The 19,771-nt window shown below is 47.1% G+C and overlaps 2 protein-coding genes across 3 annotated transcripts in view; one reads left to right on the forward strand and one right to left on the reverse strand.

The window, feature by feature from the left end:
• The window catches only part of LOC139047823 (uncharacterized), a 42,459-nt gene extending 23,470 nt beyond the window's left edge, over positions 1–18,989 (reverse strand). The window contains exons 1-4 of the mRNA XM_070521957.1: positions 18,923–18,989; positions 11,008–11,274; positions 5,529–5,639; positions 2,091–2,206 (exon numbers count right to left, since the gene is read on the reverse strand). Of these exons, the coding sequence (XP_070378058.1) occupies positions 2,091–2,206; positions 5,529–5,639; positions 11,008–11,274; positions 18,923–18,989 (561 nt within the window). The remainder of the gene's footprint in view (positions 1–2,090; positions 2,207–5,528; positions 5,640–11,007; positions 11,275–18,922) is intronic.
• Positions 13,492–19,771, forward strand: part of LOC139047963 (ATP-dependent RNA helicase TDRD9-like) — an 89,684-nt gene continuing 83,404 nt past the window's right edge. The window contains exon 1 of one of the 2 annotated variants that reach the window (XM_070522185.1): positions 13,492–13,619. The gene's annotated coding sequence lies outside the window, so the exon portion shown is untranslated. Of the gene's footprint in view, positions 13,620–17,496; positions 17,630–19,771 lie in introns of those variants that run through there. The other variant, XM_070522186.1, reaches the window with a different exon arrangement.

Genomic DNA, 19,771 nt, shown 5'->3' on the forward strand with positions numbered 1-19,771 from the left:
TGATGTCATTGTCATAACCCGTTCCCAACGAGATATGACCTTAGAAATCGCTGCCTAGAATTCGTAAATTGCAAAAGTGTGCAAAAAAGTGTAGTTGGTTTAACAGTTAATTAGCGATAAATGCTAATTAATCAAATCACCACTGTGATTTCCAGTGCAAGTGCGTTCTGCCTTTGAGAATAATGTACCTCAAGAAGCTAAGTTGTGTTGAATGCCACGGGACATCCTTTTTAATTATGTTAACAATTATGGGAGTATGGGAGAGGCCTTTGCCCTGCAGTGGGTGTAACCATGATGATGATGATGATGATGATGATGATGGTGATGTAGAAATGTGCCAGCTAACAATAAACAGGCTGATAACCTCTTCAGACCCCACGTCCCTGTACGGGGACATTGCTTCTCAGACTGTGACTTAAAACTGAGCTTTTATAGAACAGAGAACTGGTGTCCCTGTCGGAGGACAAGCATTGTAGCGCCATTTGTGAAGAGCGGGGAGAGTTTGTTTGCTTCGTCGAGAAGACAGCATGGCTGCAATCTGCACGAGCACGTTTTACTCACGACGGCAACTTAAGAACATTTTGATCATTGATAACACGCCTTATGGACGCCTTATGCTATGTTTTGAGAATCTTTATGGTTGAGAGAACATTTTAAGTGGTGTTCCTTGCGAAAATACATTGTTTTCTGTCCCGCGCTTGGCACTTAATGAAATGTCCCTGTACAGGGACGCTGGGTCTCAGTGCTGACAGTTCTTGATTGGTTTCGTGTACTAAGATCTTTTCAGTACACGTCCGGAAGCTAAAATATAAGTCAGTATTCTTGTTTATCAAAAATTACAATGACAAAATGGGAGGAGTCGACCTAGCAGATAGAATGCTAGCTCTGTACGCGCAGAGAAGCCGAACGAATCGATGGACGCTTCGTACCATTTTGCACATGTCAGACCTTGCTTGCGTCTGCGGGTGGCTTCAGTACAGAGCGGACAAAAACGCCATGGGGCTGCCGAGGAAGAATATCTTGGACTACCTTGATTTGAAGATGTATGTTGCGGAGGTGCTGATTTGTGGAAACATGGAACAAGTACATTCGGATGAAGACGGAATGGACATCCAACCCAGAAAGCGACCAAATGCTCTTCCCTCGCAAACATACCGAAAACAAGGGGCTCTTCACCTACCACTCAAAGATGATCTCGCAAGCGGACAAGGATGCCGCAACGCAGGTTGCGGGATGAAAACACCCCACCGATGCACCCAGTGCAACGTCTACATCTGCATTGAAGTTGGGAGAAATTGCTTCTTCAATTTTCACGCCTGACTTCACAGTTGCATTTTACTGCTCATTTCTAAATATCAATAAAGTTTTGCAGTTTCTTCCTCCTCTGAGTGGTGTCCCAGTGCACAGCCAATATACATATATAGAGACCCAGATGTCCCTGTAGGGGGACATGCATTATCACACAGCTCGAGGTCGCTATGACTGAAATTGCTGTTAAATTGTGTTCTGGGGGTTACAAGTGGAAACATCATACAGGAAATAAGCACTTTCTAACCGAACTTTCTTCTCGGGTCTGAGGAGGTTAAACGAAAGAATTGCGCGAAGAAACACGGTACAAAATTTGAATTTAAGACCTATGCTGTTCGATTTCCGGAACTCCGTCGACCGAACACCGTAGCTCCTATAATAGCATCTTGCACCATGTTTTTCTTTAACATTTTCTGTTTCTTTGAGCAGCTTGGGTAACGTTAGCTGGGGCACACAGCATATACAGGCATATTTTTGCTCACGAATATCTAGATGGCGTTCTTACAATCGCGTAAAATTGCTTTTGCCCCCTGCTGCACCTTTCTCCAATGCTACCACGGTAATGATGACGTTAGAACAAAACAATTAAAATTTAGTTAACGAATCTTTGTTATTTAGCGAACGGGCTGCGACAGCTGTTCGAACATCTATAATGTCTGCCATGCTGAAAGAGTGTCTAGCGAAGCAACTGTCATCAAACGGTTGAAATTGTACTTTTTTTAATATCTGTTTACGTTAGAACTTTGCGACCTGGTGTATATATAGGTGTGCTCACAACTTACGATCTCCATGAAGTTGAAGAGACCATTGACCGTTCCGATGTAGTCATTGAAGTTGAACTCGAAGACGGGCCTGTCTCTCTTGAAGATCGGAACTGAAGCCGGCAGCGGCTCGTATGCTGCACGAAAAAGAAAAGAAAATTGGCTGAGGCATAGCTTGGTTAAGCCTAGTCAGATGCGAAGCATATTGGTGGCTAAACTTGGTAAGTAACTTGTCGCCGAGCCGCATACTGAGCACGTTGCTTGGCCAGACGTTCTTCCCGCTCTTCATCAGTCTCTGTAGCAGGCCGCAACCTTCGCTTCTCGTTCCAACGAGCAGCTCTGTCTCCAGGAGGCATCTCACCTCGTGAGTGTCTAGCAGAGGCAAGCGCAGCTGCTTATATACCGCCGCGACGCCGCGAGCGACGGCGCGAGTTGGAGCCCCGTTTCTCCTCCGTCGTGACCTCACGGTGCCACGTGGTCAGCCTTGAAGGCGACGCCGCGAGCGACGGCGCGAGTTGGAGCCCCGTTTCTCCTCTGTCGTGACGTCACGGTGTCACGTGGTCAGCCTTGAAGGCGACGCCGCGAGCGACGGCGCGAGTTGGAGCCCCGTTTCTCCTCTGTCGTGACGTCACGGTGCCACGTGGTATTGAAGGCGACACCGCCGCGCCTGAGGAGCTGGGTTGAGCCCTAGTAGTATGCTTCGCATAAAACTAAAATATCAAGCATGTGATGTTCCAGCAAGAAGACCCGGGTTCGATCCCATTCCGCGGATTCCAACGGGGATTGACTACAAGGACGCGTGTGTGCGCAGTTATGTATATTTAGGTGATTGTAGAACAACATCAACTGCTGGTTAAAACACGTTGGCGGGCTGGTTGGTTAGAATCCATGGTAGAGTGTATAGGCGCGACTGGGCGAGGACGCAGAGAGAAAGAAACAGATACAAAGACACAGCGCTGTGTCTGTGTATCTGTTTCTGTCTACGTCCTCGTTCGGTCGCGCTTATACACTCTACCATGGATCAACTGCTGGTCTTCGCTAAATTCGGATCTCCATCAAGCACACTAAGGCATCCTCTCACAGATACTGACGGCAGGTTAAACTCAAGCCGGTCGGTCGGCCATGCAATCAATCTACAATAGCCCGTCGAAAAAGAAAGTCAAATACATGCGCTGTTATCCAGTGTATACGCAAAGAAAGAGAAAAAAAATGTTAGGAATACGTATAGGGGGCGCCACGTACTACATGATCTTCGTCTGAGTTACTATAGTTTTTTTTTTCTTTACCCAGTGCTTGTTCAAGGGTCACACAAACCCCAAGCGTGGACCGGTCCATCTGTATACGCACGCCCTGCCGAACCTGGAGGGGGGGGGGGGAGGAGGTTCAGGCGCGCCCTGAAGTGTTGTATTGCAAGGAGCACTGCCTCTAAGCACTCGCCCCTGCCTCGCACTAATCAATCAATCAATCAATCAATCTTTATTTTCATTCTGTCAATGATACAGAAAGAAGGACTGTGACAAAAAGCTGTTTTTTCAGAACAGCTTGACTAGGCCACAGCCCCATGGACCTGCTTTTCGTCTAGTATGATAAATTAAGCCTCCGCTTTACAATTACACTCGCACAAAAGGAATTTTGTGCAGGTGAAATGAGCCGCGTCTGCTCCGCCCCGGCGCACATTCTTTTACATACTTCCGGAGACACTGAGACTGAGACAAATACGGCGCTGTCAACCTGTGAGCTTTGTGAACTGTGAAGCAGGGTCTGGCTTGCCAACCTGCGATTTTTTTTTAAGTCCCACCACCTCGAGAATAGTGTGCGTGCGTGCTTGAGTCAGTATTTAGCTGAGCCATTTTTTTTTTAAATGGCCTGTGGCAAATAGCAACTAAACGACTCAATGCATCGTGAGTGCATCGTGACTGGCGACGGGGAAGCGGCAGGGTGTTCTTCGTCTCCTCGGCAGCGCTCGGCCAGCAGCATAATTTGCGCCGTCATCCGGCGAGAGCCGACCTTGTCCACCGAACGCACGCTTGCGAGCAGCACGATACCACTGCGCAAGCGCTCCGTCACGTGACTTTGTTTCATATTTCGCGGGCTTTTTTTTTTTGGAACCCGGAGATATATTCTAAATTCTCTCGCTATGATTCCCCCTCACGAATAATTTGTGATAATGGAATCGAAGTCCTTCAGCAGAGAAGGCAACATTTAAGAATTCGATTTCTTACCATGCTTATTAATGGAGACTTATCAATTAATCCTGCATCGTATCTGTTCAGTAAAATGTCTAGGCTTACTCGACACCATCATCCGAATTCACTAACACCTTATTTTGCACGGACGGATGTATTCAAGTATTCTTTTTTTCCCAGAATTATAACAGACCGGAATAACTCGTTGTTGCTTGTTTCAATTGATTGACTTATTGTATTACTGTTGTGCCTTACCACCTAACTTGACTGAATAATGCATTGTAATATTGTGTTTAATCACCCTGCTTGGACCTGTTTTATGTCTGCAGTATGAAATAAATAAATTAATTAATTAAAAAAAAGGACTACGTGAGACGTATCGTACAGGAGACAACTCGATCGGTGGTTTCTAAAGGTGCCCTGCAAATCTGCGTGTCACACTGACGGTCCTCAGCCAATGATTAAAAAGTTGAGTTATTAAAACTAATTAGTGAGTGAGCTATTGGGAAAACAAAAAAGAAATGCCCGAGTTACTATAGGCCTGGGCGTATAGTATGCGTTCGGTTCAATTCGCTTCCGACGCGTCTTTCGTTTTTTTAAAATGTGGGTCAAAGTTAGGTGGGGCACCCTGTATCGCTTCGCGCTGCCACAAGAAGGTGGCGCGAGCGCAATCATATTTTCTTTTCTGCGCGCATTTCCTTTTTTTTCAATCTTGCGTCGTCCCATATTTCAACATTAAGAGCGTTACAACATTTTCGCGAATAGAATTGACTTTTCGTAAAACTTGGAGCAGCATTCGCAAAATCGAAGAAGGAGCCCAAATTCGTAAGCATTGCGTAAAATTTGGAGTGGTTGTCAGGTATGTAGTACATAAGGTGTCCCAGCTGACGTTAACGAAGCTCTTCAACAACAGCAACAACAACATAAATTATAAAAGCACGATGCAAGATACCATTTTAACGTCTACGGTGTTCAGGCGTCAGACCTCTCACAGCAAAGCACCGCCGCTGTTGTAGCTTGCACCGTGTTTTTTTAAATCTTTTTTTTGTTCTTTCATTGAACAGCTTGGGTATAAAGTTAGCCGAGACACACGGCATACGTCATTGAGCTCTGCGCTGTACAAAAAGGCCTCGTATTCATACCCAACGTGGAATACGAGTGATTAGCGGGAAAAAACGTGACGTTCCACGTTGTGTTCGCCTGTCTCTCACGACGATTTCCGCGACAATATAGCGGACAGAGGAAGGGACATATGTACATCGGGTCCAAATACCTGCTTCGGTAGCGTTCATTCTTTTTCTGCTTGCGTGGCTGCAGGGTGGTGGCCGAGGACGCCTCTTCTGCTTCTTCTCGCCTCCACCACGTGCAGCGCCGGCACGTGCCGCTGCAGCAGATATGCAAATTGCAAGGAGGTTTTACTAGAAAATTCTTAAATGGCAGTTCCCACAGATTCCTTAAAATTGTGGGGTTTTACGTGCCAAAACCACTTTCTGATTATGAGGCACGCCGTAGTGGAGGGGTCCGGAAATTTCGACCACCTGGGGTTCTTTAACATGCACCTAAATCTAAGTACACGGGCGTTTTCGCATTTCGCCCCCATAGAAATGCGACCGCCGTGGCCGGGATTCGATCCCGCGACCTCGTGTTCAGCAGCCCAACAAGATGAAAAAGGGAATCAGGTAACTTACCGATAATGCCGAAAAGAAGAAAAAAACAGCTATCAGCTACGCAGCCTCAATAGCCCGGTCACATTTTATGCAACTCCTCAACAAAGTTTGCTGTCGTTGATCAATGAGAATGAAGCTATTCACAGCAACCACGCTGTCTCGCAAACAATGTGCAAGCGCAATCGAAAAAGCCTAACACCATAGCCACTGATCAACCACGGCGGGTTCCCACAGATTCCTACCGGCAAAGGTGGATGATGGATGGATGGAAAACTTTATTTGGTCCTGCAAGTAGTGATAACCACTAAGCGGGCCGCTCCCACGTCGGGACCGGAAGGCCAAGCCTCACGGCCACGTCGTGAGCCTGCTGGACAGGCCAGAATTGTCCATCCAGGTCCGGGCTGCGAAGTGCAGCCTCCCACCTGGACGCATCCTTGATCGCTGAGTCTTCAATTCTTTCGCAAAACCAGAGCATGTGTTCGCGCGTGGCTAAAGCACCACAATCTTGGCAAAGGTGAAGCCAGCGCTTACTCGGCGATGATGATGATGATGATCATGATGATGATGATGATGATGATGATGACGACGACGACGACGACGACGACGACGGTGGTGATGATGCTTACGATGATTCTCCTGCAGTGTGCTGCGGCATATATACCCACAAAGGGTGCGTTGGCCAATATTTGGATGGCCGGCTGGGTGCTTAAGTGACCGATATATTATTCAAAGGGGGAGTGCGAACTACGCAAGAGGCGCAAACAGAAGAAACGAGAATACTGGATAATTGGGCAACTGTGAACTCCGCAAGGGACTACACAACAGCGAAGCATCTGAGCTTTCTATGCGTTTAACGTCTGCACTATATATATATATATATACATATATATATATATATATATATATATATATATATATATATATATATATATATATATATATATATATATATATATATATATATATATATATACATCTATATATATATATATATATATATATATATATATATATATATATATATATATATATATATATATATATATATATATATATATATTTTAGTGAATGTGTATATGGCTAGGATCCCGAGATTCTTTCGCGTCCGCCGAAAGGAAACTATCATCATCAATGGCTCATACGTCCGTAAGCAAACCAGAGATAGAGATCTGATTTGAAAGAAGAGGGATGTACAACGGTGAAAGCAAGTTCAACATTCTGATGTTAAACATTCAGAAATCATATCCATGAAGCCACTACCGGGTTCCATATCTTGTCCGCATTCACTAGTTCAGGTGAACCTAGAGAAGCAAGCAAAAAATACAATGGCTCATAGCCCCTCAAGGTAGAGGCTACATGCACTCAGCAAAGTGAACCGAACAGTGCACACATTATATGGAATCACGCATACAACATACAGAACAGCATGCGTTTCCATAAAGAACGAGCTCGAAACAAGCATCCGCACCGCATAATTGGTGATAGGGCGCTCGTGATAGCAATGCGAAGCACGTACGTAGTGCTCCCCGCATACGTTTCCCGGTAAAGATTACTGTTGCTCAAGCTACCACGGCAACGGCAGCTTGCGAAGTGGGACGTGACGTCCCTAGCCTTTCGTGTATAGAATAGCCTGCCTAGCAACTGCTTTCAATGTTGTTCCAGCACCATTGTGGGTGGCGGCATGCTGTCAAAATTACCATTACTCCCATTACTGTAAAGCCATAAAGCATTACCACCCTCACCAGTTGTAGGGGTGGTTTTCAATAGCGTCGCTCTACATCCACTTTCGCAGGGCCGGGATGGCGAGTCATTCTTTTATGTTAATTTGAAGAACAATTCTTAATTTAATTGCAGCTGTGACAGATATAGCGAGTTTCTGGATTTCTTTCGGTCCATGCCTGCCAACCTGTGAACATTTAAATTCGTAAACATTTCGCGGAAATTACAAGAAGAAGCGGGGGGGGGGGAGGTAAGAGCAAGCATTACATTAAATTTTGCTCTGAATAAACGCCTTTTATGGGATGCATACGCACTTTATTAACGATAATTTACCTTTAGACTGAGAAGCGACGCATGATTATTAGATCACAGTTATTTCATCGGTGAATATACTCTTGCCGATTTCACCTGCTTTAGGAGCTTATTTGATTGAACTTGCTGGAAGCGAGAACCCCACTAGTACATGGTAGAGTTGACTAGTGCTGCCACAAAAGAGCGACGCAGGTACTACCGCAGTTTGTTTCTTGTACGCATTTTTTTTTTCTCATCCGGCGCCACACCGTCCTTCGACAGGTTTAAAACTTTTTTGTGAACTGAACCTGTCTTTTGTAAGAAGAAATTGACGCAACATTCGTAAAATCGTTAAAATTTGGGAGTTAGCAGGTATGTCGGTGTATTTCTGGAGAGAGGCGAAAACCACGTGCATGAGAAGTCGCAATGTTCAGGCAGGAAATTAAAGATATTCGTAAATTATTTTTTTACTTATTATCCGGGAGACACATCCGCGAGGAGCAGTAAACTTATTATGTCTGCTTAGCAGGAATATCTCATGACTGGACGTGCTTTCAGAACATTCACGCCCCAAACCTGGCACAATATGCATTAGTTTCCCGCTCAACATAGTTCTGAACGTCTAGCGGAAAGATTTCAGGAAACTTTCAGCTAGAACTCCAACAATGGATATCGCAGCACATTTTAAGAACGTGTACGTATATCTAGAAAGTTGCACTAATCACAATATGTTTCTGCTAAGCTGACATAACTTCATTATACACTGCTCGGCTTCAATTTCGCAACTACAGTTACGCCCTGAAGTCAATATTTGAAAATTTAGTTAATGAGGAGGAATGAACGTTTATTGTGTGAAACAGCGAGAAAGTGTTCTTTCTTCGCCCTAGGTGGGCGGCTCTCTTAGTCCAGAAAGCCGTTGGCTAATGCCGCAGCCCGGTCCCGGTGCACCAGACTTCGCTGATCTTCCAGGCTGTGTGCCTCTAACATTGCCTCCCACGTTTCTTCGATCGCTTGTAGCAGTTCTGGGGCATCATCTTGACTATTGTTCTCGCGGTGTGGGCACACCAACACCATGTGTTGGAGGGTGTCCGTTACCTCACAATATCGGCATAGGTATGAGAATTCGGTGGGGTGCATTCGGTGCATGATAATTTCATGGACATAAGTATTCGTTTGTAGTCTGCGGAGGGCGGCGGCTTCTTCCTTGCTTAATTTTATGTGTGGCAGAGGATATTGTCTTCTTTCCAGTCGGTAATGTTGCAATATTATGGCGTAATTGATGGGAATGTCCTCCACCCTGGTCGCTTTCCGGAGACCGTGCGGCAGGAAATCCCGGCTGGTATGCTCTCGGGCGACAGCATGTGCTGCTTCGTTTCTTGCCAGGTGTTCGTGGCCTGGGGTCCATGCGACGTAGCTTTCGGGTAGTTCTTGGCGTCTTGCTATTTCTTTCAGAATTTTCACTGCTGCGGCAGAAATTCGGCCTTTTCGTAGGTTTCTACATGCCGTTTGCGAGTCGCTCAAGATTATTGCTGTGTCTTTGCATGTGGCGATGCCGAGGACGATGGCCACTTCCTCCGCCGTTTCTGGGTTTCGGGCCGGATATGGTGGCAGCGATTAGCTCCTTCCCTTGGTTGTTGGTCACGGTAATTGTGTACGCTCTTCTACCTGGGTATTTTGCCCCATCTGTATATCTCGTGTTGGGGTCCTTTGACTATTTCTTGCACAGCGCTCTGACTCTTGCTTGTCTTCTGTCTTTGTGGTATGTTGCATGCATGTTCCGAGGTATTGGAGCGACTGAGATATAGTCACGAAGAAGTGGCGGCAATCGGGCTTTCGCGTCGGAGTCTGCTATGAAGTTTTCACTGTATGCGAGTTTGCGAAGTACTGCTCTGCCTGTTTGAGTCAGCTTAAGGCGTTCCAGCTGGCTGGCTCTGTGCGCTTCACTCATTTTTTCCCAGGTATTATGAAGGCCAAGTTTTAGGAGTGTCGTGGTTGAGGTCGTACTGGGTAGTCCTAGTGCGCTCTTGATTGCTTTTCTGATCATGATGTTGAGTTTTTCAATTTCAGCTTTCTTGAGGAGTAGATACGGGGTGCCATATGTGATCCGGCTTATAAAGAGTGCTTGGATTAATTGGACGGTTTCTTACTCTTTAAGTCCTCTTCTTTGGGTGGTTATACGCCGAATGAGATGGGTAACTTGTGTTAGGGTCCTCTTAAGCTTCGGAAGTGTAGCTGCGCCAGAACCGTCTTTATGTATTGTGAGGCCAAGGACGCAGAGTGAGCCAACTTGAGGGATATCGGTTCCATTGAGTCTAACGTTGGGATCTGGAACGACGTAGGCTGGTGGTCTTCCCCGGGTCCTTGCCTTGAGTATAGGTAGCTCTGATTTTTCGGGGGCGCACTGGAGCCCGCATCCTGAGAGGTACTGCTCTATCTGATCGATTGCCTCTTGGAGGGTAGTTCGCTGTTGGCCGGTTGTGGACGCTTTTGTCCATAACGGTATATCGTCGGCATATATTGCATGGCTTAATTCTTCGATTCCTTCGAGTTGTGGGAGCTTAATCATGGCGAGATTGAACAGCAAAGGTGAAATGACTGACCCTTGTGGAGTTCCTTTGTTGGGCATTTCGAACTTGTCGCTTCGGATGTTGCCGATACCCACCGTAGCCGGGCGAGCTTTGAGAAAGTCGTGCATGTATTGCTAGGTCCGGATTCCGCAGTTTGTGTCTTGGAGATTTCGGAGGATTGCTTCATGCTTCACATTATCGAAGGCTCCTTTAACATCTATTGTTAAAATAGAGAACTTTTTGTGGCGTTCTAGGTAGTCCAACAGGTCTTCCTTAAGCTGTAGTAGTATATCTTGCGCTGAGAGGTGCTGTCGGAAGCCAAACATTGTGCCAGGCATGAGTCCTGAGTCTTCGAGGTATGTGGTGAGGCGATCGTGAACCAAGTGTTCAAGAAGCTTTCCAGCGCAGGAAGTAAGGGATATGGGCCTTAGGTTGCTGATTTGTAGTGGCTTGTTGTGTTTTGGGATCATAATAACTTCTGCGTGCTTCCATTCTGACTGGAGCTTACCTTTTTCCCAGCAGTTATTCATGTAGTCGAGGAGTCCATTTAGAGCCTTGTCTTGGAGGGTTCGTAGGATCTTGTTGGTCACCTTGTCAATTCCTGGCGATGTGTTACGGGTCAATTTGGCAAGGGCGGCATGGAGTTCAGGAAGCGTGAAAGGGCTGTCGAGGGTGAGATTTGGTTCGCCTTTGTACGGTCGGGGATCGGTAACCTTGGGGGCATTGTCTCCGACAAGTTTAAGCTTGATTTTTTCCAGAATTTCTTTCTCAGTTCCTGGATGGGAGTTAATGATTTTCTTGAGGTCATGTCTTTGTTGGGTCTTGGTTTTGGTGGTAGCTAGAAGGGCTCACAGTATATGCCAGGTCTTCTTCGTGCTGAGTGTGCCTTGAAGTTGGTCGCACAGCTTATGCCAGTTCTGACTGCTCAGTTGATCTCCGTATTCTTCTGCTTGTTTCTGACTCAGGTAATTTCGCCTCTTCCATAAGCCCCCCTGAAAAGTTGAAACAGCGCTACCTATCGAAGGCACCTTTCTTTAAAACTGTTTGAACTAAAGAAAGAAAAGAACAGCGGCAGCTATAGGTTGCAGAAGAGTACGCATTTGGGCTGCTTGGTTCATGATTACGAGCAGTAAACTGTGGATACAGACCACAGTACTGTGGTCTGTATCCCTCTCTTCGTCCTGTTGTTTTGCGCTGTTTCCTGCTCGTAAGCTATAGGTTGTGTTTGTTTCTGAGCGTGCGATGCCTGAAAAGAATTTGGAAGGGAGATAGAGACAATAAGTGAGCACAACGCCATCTTAGTTGCACCAAAAAGTACGCTCGAACGGGATGGAAAGTGGTCGCACCTGATTTAACTTCTAACAACTAGGAGACATGCCACGACCTACCCGAAATACGGATCCTAGTGTCAAACGACAGTTATTGCCATCGAGAGATGCTCTGCAGCAACGGACACAAGAGGTTAACTATACACTGGCACCCACCGAATCGTACGAACGCGAGGAATGGTTTTCATCCGTGAACTCAGGGAAGGACACACTGCATAACACGTTTCTTGTGATCGCAAGCGATGCGCCATCCTGGAGTTCAGTTCTGATCGCATGATCCCCTATTCCCCACCACAGATAAAATGTCATCACTGGGAATAAAGTTATCCGATCAACGAACTGACTACAGATTGTAATTCTGACTTCTCTACTTCCCGATGACATTCAAATGCGTGCTGCCAACGATGTCATTCGGAAAGAGCTGTGTCTTGCGCTAATTTGCAGGCATACGTGTTTTAAAGGTAAACGCAGTGACCAGAAATAAACCAATGGACAAGCACGAGTCACATATTTGCCCACCCGTGGTCCATGCGTAACGTACCACAGCAGAGCCAAATTGGGGTGAAAACTGCGAAGTCTCACATCAGAGTGGTGCACCTCTTCTTATAACTCCGCATACGTGCGGTAGAAACGAAATTCAGAATCGTTTCGTCGCAACCGTCAATGACAAGCGCTACACTGAATAACGTATCGACATGGACTCCGAGATTGGGTGGCGCGCACCACCCCTGTCTCGGAGGCCGCTGTCTTCGCATGAATGGTTTGGACAGAGTCGCAAAAAGTTCCTATCAGTCTGTACATGCGCTCCGATTGCCTGCTTTGATCTCAGATTGATCCAAAAGATGCGCCAGCTGGTCTAGGGAGAAGTTGGACCCAGAGCTGAGAGCGAATGCATTTGCTTATGCGATGCAAAATTTACCCGAGGATGGTGAACACCATCCCACCTTCTCCGTGAAACTTAAGCTGAAGCGAATGTCGACACATGCGTAGAGATCTATTGAGCGGTGTCAAGTGTGATGACCTCTTTCGCTACATGTAGCCGTAAACGAATTCTCAGTGTGGCGGCATCCGTAAGGACTTGCGCGCGCAATGTGTTTTCTATATACAACGGACGGTCAGCTGCATCTCGCTTGCAGCGTTCGACATACGCCAGATATCCGCTACACGTTCCTGCACTCTTTTGTATGACAGGAGATATGGTTGACAAATTTAAAAAAAAATGTGTGTCAAGCCGGCGAATCACCTCTGGAGTTGTCGCAGTACATTAACAGACACGACGGATACAAAGCGTTCGGCTTGACGAAACCGAAACTGTTTTGCAGAAAAACGATACCTTGATAAACAAGAACACATATTCTTCATTATCTCTTAACTGCGCTTCCGTTATTGCAATCTGTATTATGAAATTTGTAGAGAGAATCGGAGAAACTAGATTCTGTAGTTTCTTAAGCTAGACGGGATAGTACACCTTGATGGATATTTTCGAATGACTTGTACACTGCTGATCCCGTTCAGTCTGATACTATAGACGCATGTCAATCACGTTCGTATACCACCTCGGTCTGTTATAGTGTCTTTCTTGTTTTTTTTTACGCTAACAACGAAGCTATCTTGTTCAGTCTTGAGCGTCTTGAGCCAGCTTCCATAAAACGCTAGTCTAGGCGGCCGAATCAGTCATGGTGACGTCATTGGCGTTCGAACGATAGAGTGTGTCGAGCGTCCGCTAGCGAACGCGTTCGACGCAGCATTCGTCAGCCTATTTCTGCAGCCTGTGTCACGACGCCAAAACAAGGTACGGAAACGTTACTTTCTTTTTCTATTACGATGCACTTTTTAGACCGCATGCTTATAGCAAGCGGGTGTTTAGCGCGGCTCACAGAAGAGGCCATTAGGCAGCATTTCCCCCACCGAAACCGCGTGCAGTCGGGTGTGCTTCGTTACTTGCCAAACACTTTGAATTTGCGATAACAACAGAAGCATCTTAGGTATTTGACGTGTGATACGCATGTTGTGACTTGTAAAATGCAATGAACCTGTGTTATTTATGGTGTACCGTGCACTGCGGTACGCTTTTGTGTTGCACCGAGTCGGCGTCCGCTTCGTATTTTTCCTTGTTTAGATGGATCACAAATAATTGAACTTGCGTCCGAGACGGTGCGCGAACGACTGATTGCCGTATATGCGTGGATAATGTGCGAAGAGCCCGTATCACACAAACCTCGTGGGCTCGTCTGGTGGATATACTTATATAGTGCATCATAAATAGGTTCCTCGCTGACCGCGTCTGTCTATAGGGTCTTTCGTCATCAGAGATGTTGCCCAGCGCAAACAAAGAATGCCTGCCTTTCCACTTGCGGGGCAGTGCACGATGGCAGTTGCCTTGCCGGCATTGTTACGCAGTTCGGCCCACGTGCGACGAACCCGCAACCTTTCCCTATGCCATGGAGTTTCCTACAAAATTACTAGAGGGAACTCTGGCGCTGCAGTCGTTGTCCTACCATGGAAATGGTGGGAAGTACATGGATTTGTCTGATCTTCGTGCTTATGGATTCAGACGTTCTTGTGGCTTTGTATATTACGCTATATAACTCTTATTGTCGTATATTTCAGCGCAATCTATATTCTTCGAAGTGCAGAAGACGCCGGGAACGAGTACAATCGCTATTTATTGCAACGATTGAGCTTGTCTATGTGCCCAAATCGAAACGCACCAAGCGTCTCTAGCATCTCAAAGCACTGGCATGCCCGCGATAAGTTCATAAGTGCGTTTCATTCGCTTGCCGATGCATGCATTTGTGGCTTAATGGTTTCAATATCAGGCTTCTGTACTAGAGTCCCTGTGTTCGAATCCTGCCGTCGGGCAGTTTTATTGATGTTTATTTAATTATTTAGTACGCAATAAACTGTTGAAAATGACGAGTTCACAAAGCTGTTTGAAGCCAAAAGGACGAAGTTTAGGCAAATTCATGTACTTCCCATCATTCCCATGCTGGGACAACCGCTTCCATTGTAGCTCACGTAGACACTAGCGCCAGAGTTCCCTCTAGTAATTTTGTAGGAAACTCTATGCCCTATGCTGCAACCTTTACGAGATCTTCTTTCTCGCGTTTTCCCGGCCATTGCGCGCATGCGTGAATCGCGCGAGAGACATGTCGGGACTTTTTCTCCAGGAAATGTGCCGGTCCCTACATGTATACTGCGCAGTACAGCGGAGGAGGGCGCGCTTTGCTCCGTTTGTCCCTAGCCGAACTGCACTAAGCACGCGGGAGCGGATTAATGCGTAAGCTAGCTCTCCGTTCGCCCAGAGTCCTTTGATGCTTTTACACTTTGGTACTTCGAAACATATATTAGAGTTAGCCCCCCATGGTGAAAGGGCAGCGGTGGGAATGTGAATATTGTCAGATGGTGGCAGCAGTGTGTATTGACTATTGTCTGGAAATAAAAATAATAAAAAAAGATATAGAGTACTCTTGTTCAGCTTTCGTGGCGCCGCGCCCAAGCATTCGACCTCGTGACTGAGAGGCCCTGTGGTCGACTACCGTGCTTGAACTTTCATTTTACTTTATTTTCTTCTTTTTTTATGTTTCTGCGTTATTGTATCATGTACCCCTTTCACTTCTACAGTGACTTTTCTCTCTTTTTTCCCCCCTATGTGGTTCGCCACCATGACACGGAGGGTTCCTGCCAAGGGGAGCGAAGCCATCAGGCGCGCAGCGCGGGGGTTGAGTCATAAATAGATACCGCTTCAGCTGCCCGCAGACCAATAAATAACGACACGTTGTTACTGCGAATTCCCTTAGTGGTGAACAATAAATTGCACGTTATACTGACGGTACTTTTTCGCGGCTGGGCTGCGCATACGGAGACCGTGCCCGCGCGGCACGTGCTCCTCCCTTTGGCGACGACCGGGCCACAGGCTGAGTGCCGAAAACGTACACTGCGAAGCGGCAAACCTTGTGTTACGTGCACCCCAGTGACACGAGCCATCCATGCGCTTACGCTCCGCCATTACACACTCTGTATCGGCCGCTGCGATCCCGTTTGCACCATTATACGATCCCGTTTGACACGAATTTACTGTAGGCGGCCGTCGTCGCAAAGCCCTTCCTCCTCCTCGGTATCTACTCAGAGGCACATTTTGAGGCGCCGGAGAGGCGAGATTTCCTAGCAAACAGTCTTCGCAGAGGTCAATATTCCCCAGCAGTACGTCCCCACATTTCTCTCTGGGGACTTTTTCTGGGTCGGGCAAACGCGGAAAAGAAGCTCACGTGCGACTTTTCGTTTGTTTAGGGAACAAATAGTTTTCAATGAGGAAGCGTTGAATGGCCCGTTCAGCGAAAAAAGCCGCCGACGTCTGTAGCAGCGAAAATTCCTATTGGCTGCGACGCCACGTCACGAGCACGTGACGTGGCGTCGCAGCCAAAACTCTGTGGCAGCAGAAACACCTTCTGCCATAGAGTTTCATACAATAATTACTAGAGGGAACTCAGGCGCTGCAGTCGTTGTACCACCATGGGAATGATGGGAAGTACGTGGATTTGTCTGACCTTCGTGCTTGTCGATTCAAACGTTGTGGCTTTTCACATTACGCTATGTAAATATTACTGTCGTACATTTCCGCGCAACCTATACTCTTCAATGTGCAGAAGGCGCCGCGAACACGCACGATTGCTGTTAATGGCAATGGTTGAGCTTGTCCAGGTGGCTAAATCGAAACGCGTCAGGCATCTCAAGGCACTGCCATGCCTGCGATAAATTCATAAGGGCGTTTCATTCGCTTGTCAGTACATGCGTTCGTGGCTTCATGGAATTCAATATCAGATTTCTGGGCTAGAGTTCCTGTGTTCGAATCCTGCCGTCGGATGATTTTATTAATGTTTGTTTAATTATTTATTACGTAGCACATTGTTGGAAACATAGAGTTTCTCACTATAACACCTAGAGAGTAATCTGGCGCCACCGTCTATGGGAGTTTCTTAAGGGGCACCGTGCCGTCATGGGAATGACGGTATATGTGTCTGCGAGGCTCGTGTTGGCTGGTGTTGTAAGAGGCTTCGTCTACAACGTGGATATGGCTACACAAATAACGCGTTTTCAAAGTAAAATCTTCATAAAATGTTTCCATTCACGCATATTACATCTTTACTCACCCACGATGCATGACCAAGCGAAGAAAAGCAAGAACAGACGACCAACTGTTTCAAAGCGAGCGCGAACCTTATCGTCTGTCCTCCAACTTTAGCGGCCCGCTGATACTTTTTTACGTAACATGTAGTCGTACACACAATAACAAGTTCTCATAGTTAAACAAAACATGTTTTCGCGTAATAATAAAGCTAAACAGCTTTTCACGTGCTGTTCTAGTAGAAAATGAATCATTGTGACAGACGGAACGGTACTTGCCAAGCGCGTCTTCAAGGTGTCCTGTCTCTACGAGAACGATGCCAATCCGAAGTCACAATATACCGGCATTCCCATGCATACCACAGCGCAGCAGTGCCAGATTTCCCTCTAGGTAATGTAGTGAGAAACTCTATGGTTGGAAATGACCAGTTTACAAAGTCGCAAAGCCGTTTCAAGCCAGAAGGACGAAGTTTAGGCAAATCCCATGTACTTCCCATAATTCCCATGCTGGTAAAACCGCTCTCACTGCAGCTCCCGTAGACACTAGCGCCAGAGTTTCTTCTAGCCACGGCATTGCGTGAGAGGAGAGGGCATTGCCACGACGCCACGTCTACCTCGCTCTCGCAAGCCTCGTTCCTTGTCCGCGCAAGCTCTCGCCTGCGTTCGAACTGCGCCTCGGTAAGTCCGGTACGCCCCTGCGGTGGCATGGGGATACCCAATGGACCGCCGAAAGGGAAGACAACTATGGCTTGACGGACAGAATCTAGGTCTTACTCTTGTCACGGATCCAACTTCTCCCACTCGTATGGGAAACAGCGTTAGCAGAGATACTACTCCGGACTTGACATTCGCAAAACGAATTCCACAAGCAGACTGGATCAACACACAAGACAACTTGGGCAGTGACCACTATTTAATCCAAACAACAGTTCGAGCAGGCCCGCGAAAGCCTAAGGGTCGTGAACTCCACATAACGAACTGGGACGCTTTCCGGCAGGCCAGAGCCCTCACCTCTTTCTCGGGTACCCAACCCCCTTACGAAGATTGGGTCGCATCCTTGCTGCAAGACGCGAGCAAAGCCACTAAATTGGTGCCTGAGGAAGCCAATCTGCAGGAGGCAGATAGCAAGTTACTGCATATGTGGGAAGCCCTCGCCAGTCTGCAACGCAGATACAAACGCAACAAGCTCAACCGAACGCTCAGGAAACGTATTAGCACTCTCACCCTTGAAATCGAAGACTACGCACAACAACTTACTCGTCAAAATTGGGACAGCACATGCGACAGCATGGAGCGGGAACCAAACCTGCCCAAAACGTGGAATATCCTCCGTTGCCTCCTCGATCCGGCTAACAGCAAGAACACACAACAGCACAACTTGCAAAAAATTATTCACACCCATTCTGGCACGGACGCACAAGTTCTTCAAGAATTGATAGACCGATACATAGGACCTCAACCTACTACACCCGCTCCACCATACACAGGCACCGATAACGACCACCTGGACGTGCCCATAGAAGCAGCAGAAGTACGTGAAGCCATCCTCGCACTCCGCCCTAACTCAGCCCCGGGACCTGATGGCATTACTAATAAAATGCTTCGCAACTTAGATGAGGATTCTATACTAGCCCTCACAGCTTATTTTAACGAATACTGGGAAACTGGAAACCTCCCCTCACAATGGAAAGAAGCCAAAATTATTATGATTCCCAAACCCGGGAAGCGCCTCCTACTCGAAAACCTCCGCCCTATCTCCCTGACTTCATGTGTCGGAAAAGTCCTCGAGCACGTCATCCTCACACGCTTACACAGACATATGAACGACAACGACCTCTTCCCCAATACCATGATTGGCTTCCGCCCGAAACTTTCTGCTCAAGATATCATGATTCAGCTCAAGCACCAAATTATCGATGGCGACAAAACCTCCAGGCTGGACACCAGAGCCATCTTGGGGCTAGACCTAACCAAGGCCTTCGATAACGTCACGCATGAGGCCATACTGAACCAACTGGCCCAACTCCAGGTTGGCCATCGAACCTATAACTACGTAAAGAATTTTCTTACAGGTCGCACGGCCACCATTACCATTGGAGGGTTGCAGTCGCCAATTATTCACTTCGGCAGTAAAGGCACGCCGCAAGGTTCGGTTCTATCACCTTTTCTGTTTAACGTGGCCTTGCTCGGACTACCGCCTGCATTAGGTAGCATCCCCAACCTCAAGCATAGCCTCTACGCAGACGATATCACCCTGTGGGTCACCGGGGGCAGCGACGGGGACATCCAAAACACGCTGCAGCAAGCCATCAACGAGGTCGTTGCATACGTAGAACCGCGCGGCCTGGCGTGTTCCCCACAGAAATCGGAGCTCCTTCTGTACAAGCCTAATTGGGGAGGTCGACGTCCAGACCCTCACCCACCCGAGATAGAACTCCACGTGCACCAGCAACGCATACCTACAGTACCTAGCATTCGTATCCTTGGCTTACGCATCCAACAAAACGGCAGAAACACGGAGATACTCAAGCAATTAGATAATCATGTACACCAAACCACTCGCCTCATTGCACGCATCGGAAATCGACATCATGGCATGAAGGAAAGCAACCTTATACGCCTGGTAACCGCCTACGCCTTGAGCAGGATCACCTATGTCGCCCCGTACCTTAGCCTCAATGCAACTGACAAGTCCAAACTCAATACCATGATCAAGAGGGCCTATAAACAAGCCCTACATCTTCCCATCACCACCTCTAACGAGAAACTGGACGCCCTAGGCATTCATAACACCATAGACGAGCTTCTTGAAGCGCACCG

This window comes from Dermacentor albipictus, chromosome 7 (genome assembly GCF_038994185.2).
Source record: "Dermacentor albipictus isolate Rhodes 1998 colony chromosome 7, USDA_Dalb.pri_finalv2, whole genome shotgun sequence".
Taxonomy (NCBI): domain Eukaryota; kingdom Metazoa; phylum Arthropoda; class Arachnida; order Ixodida; family Ixodidae; genus Dermacentor; species Dermacentor albipictus.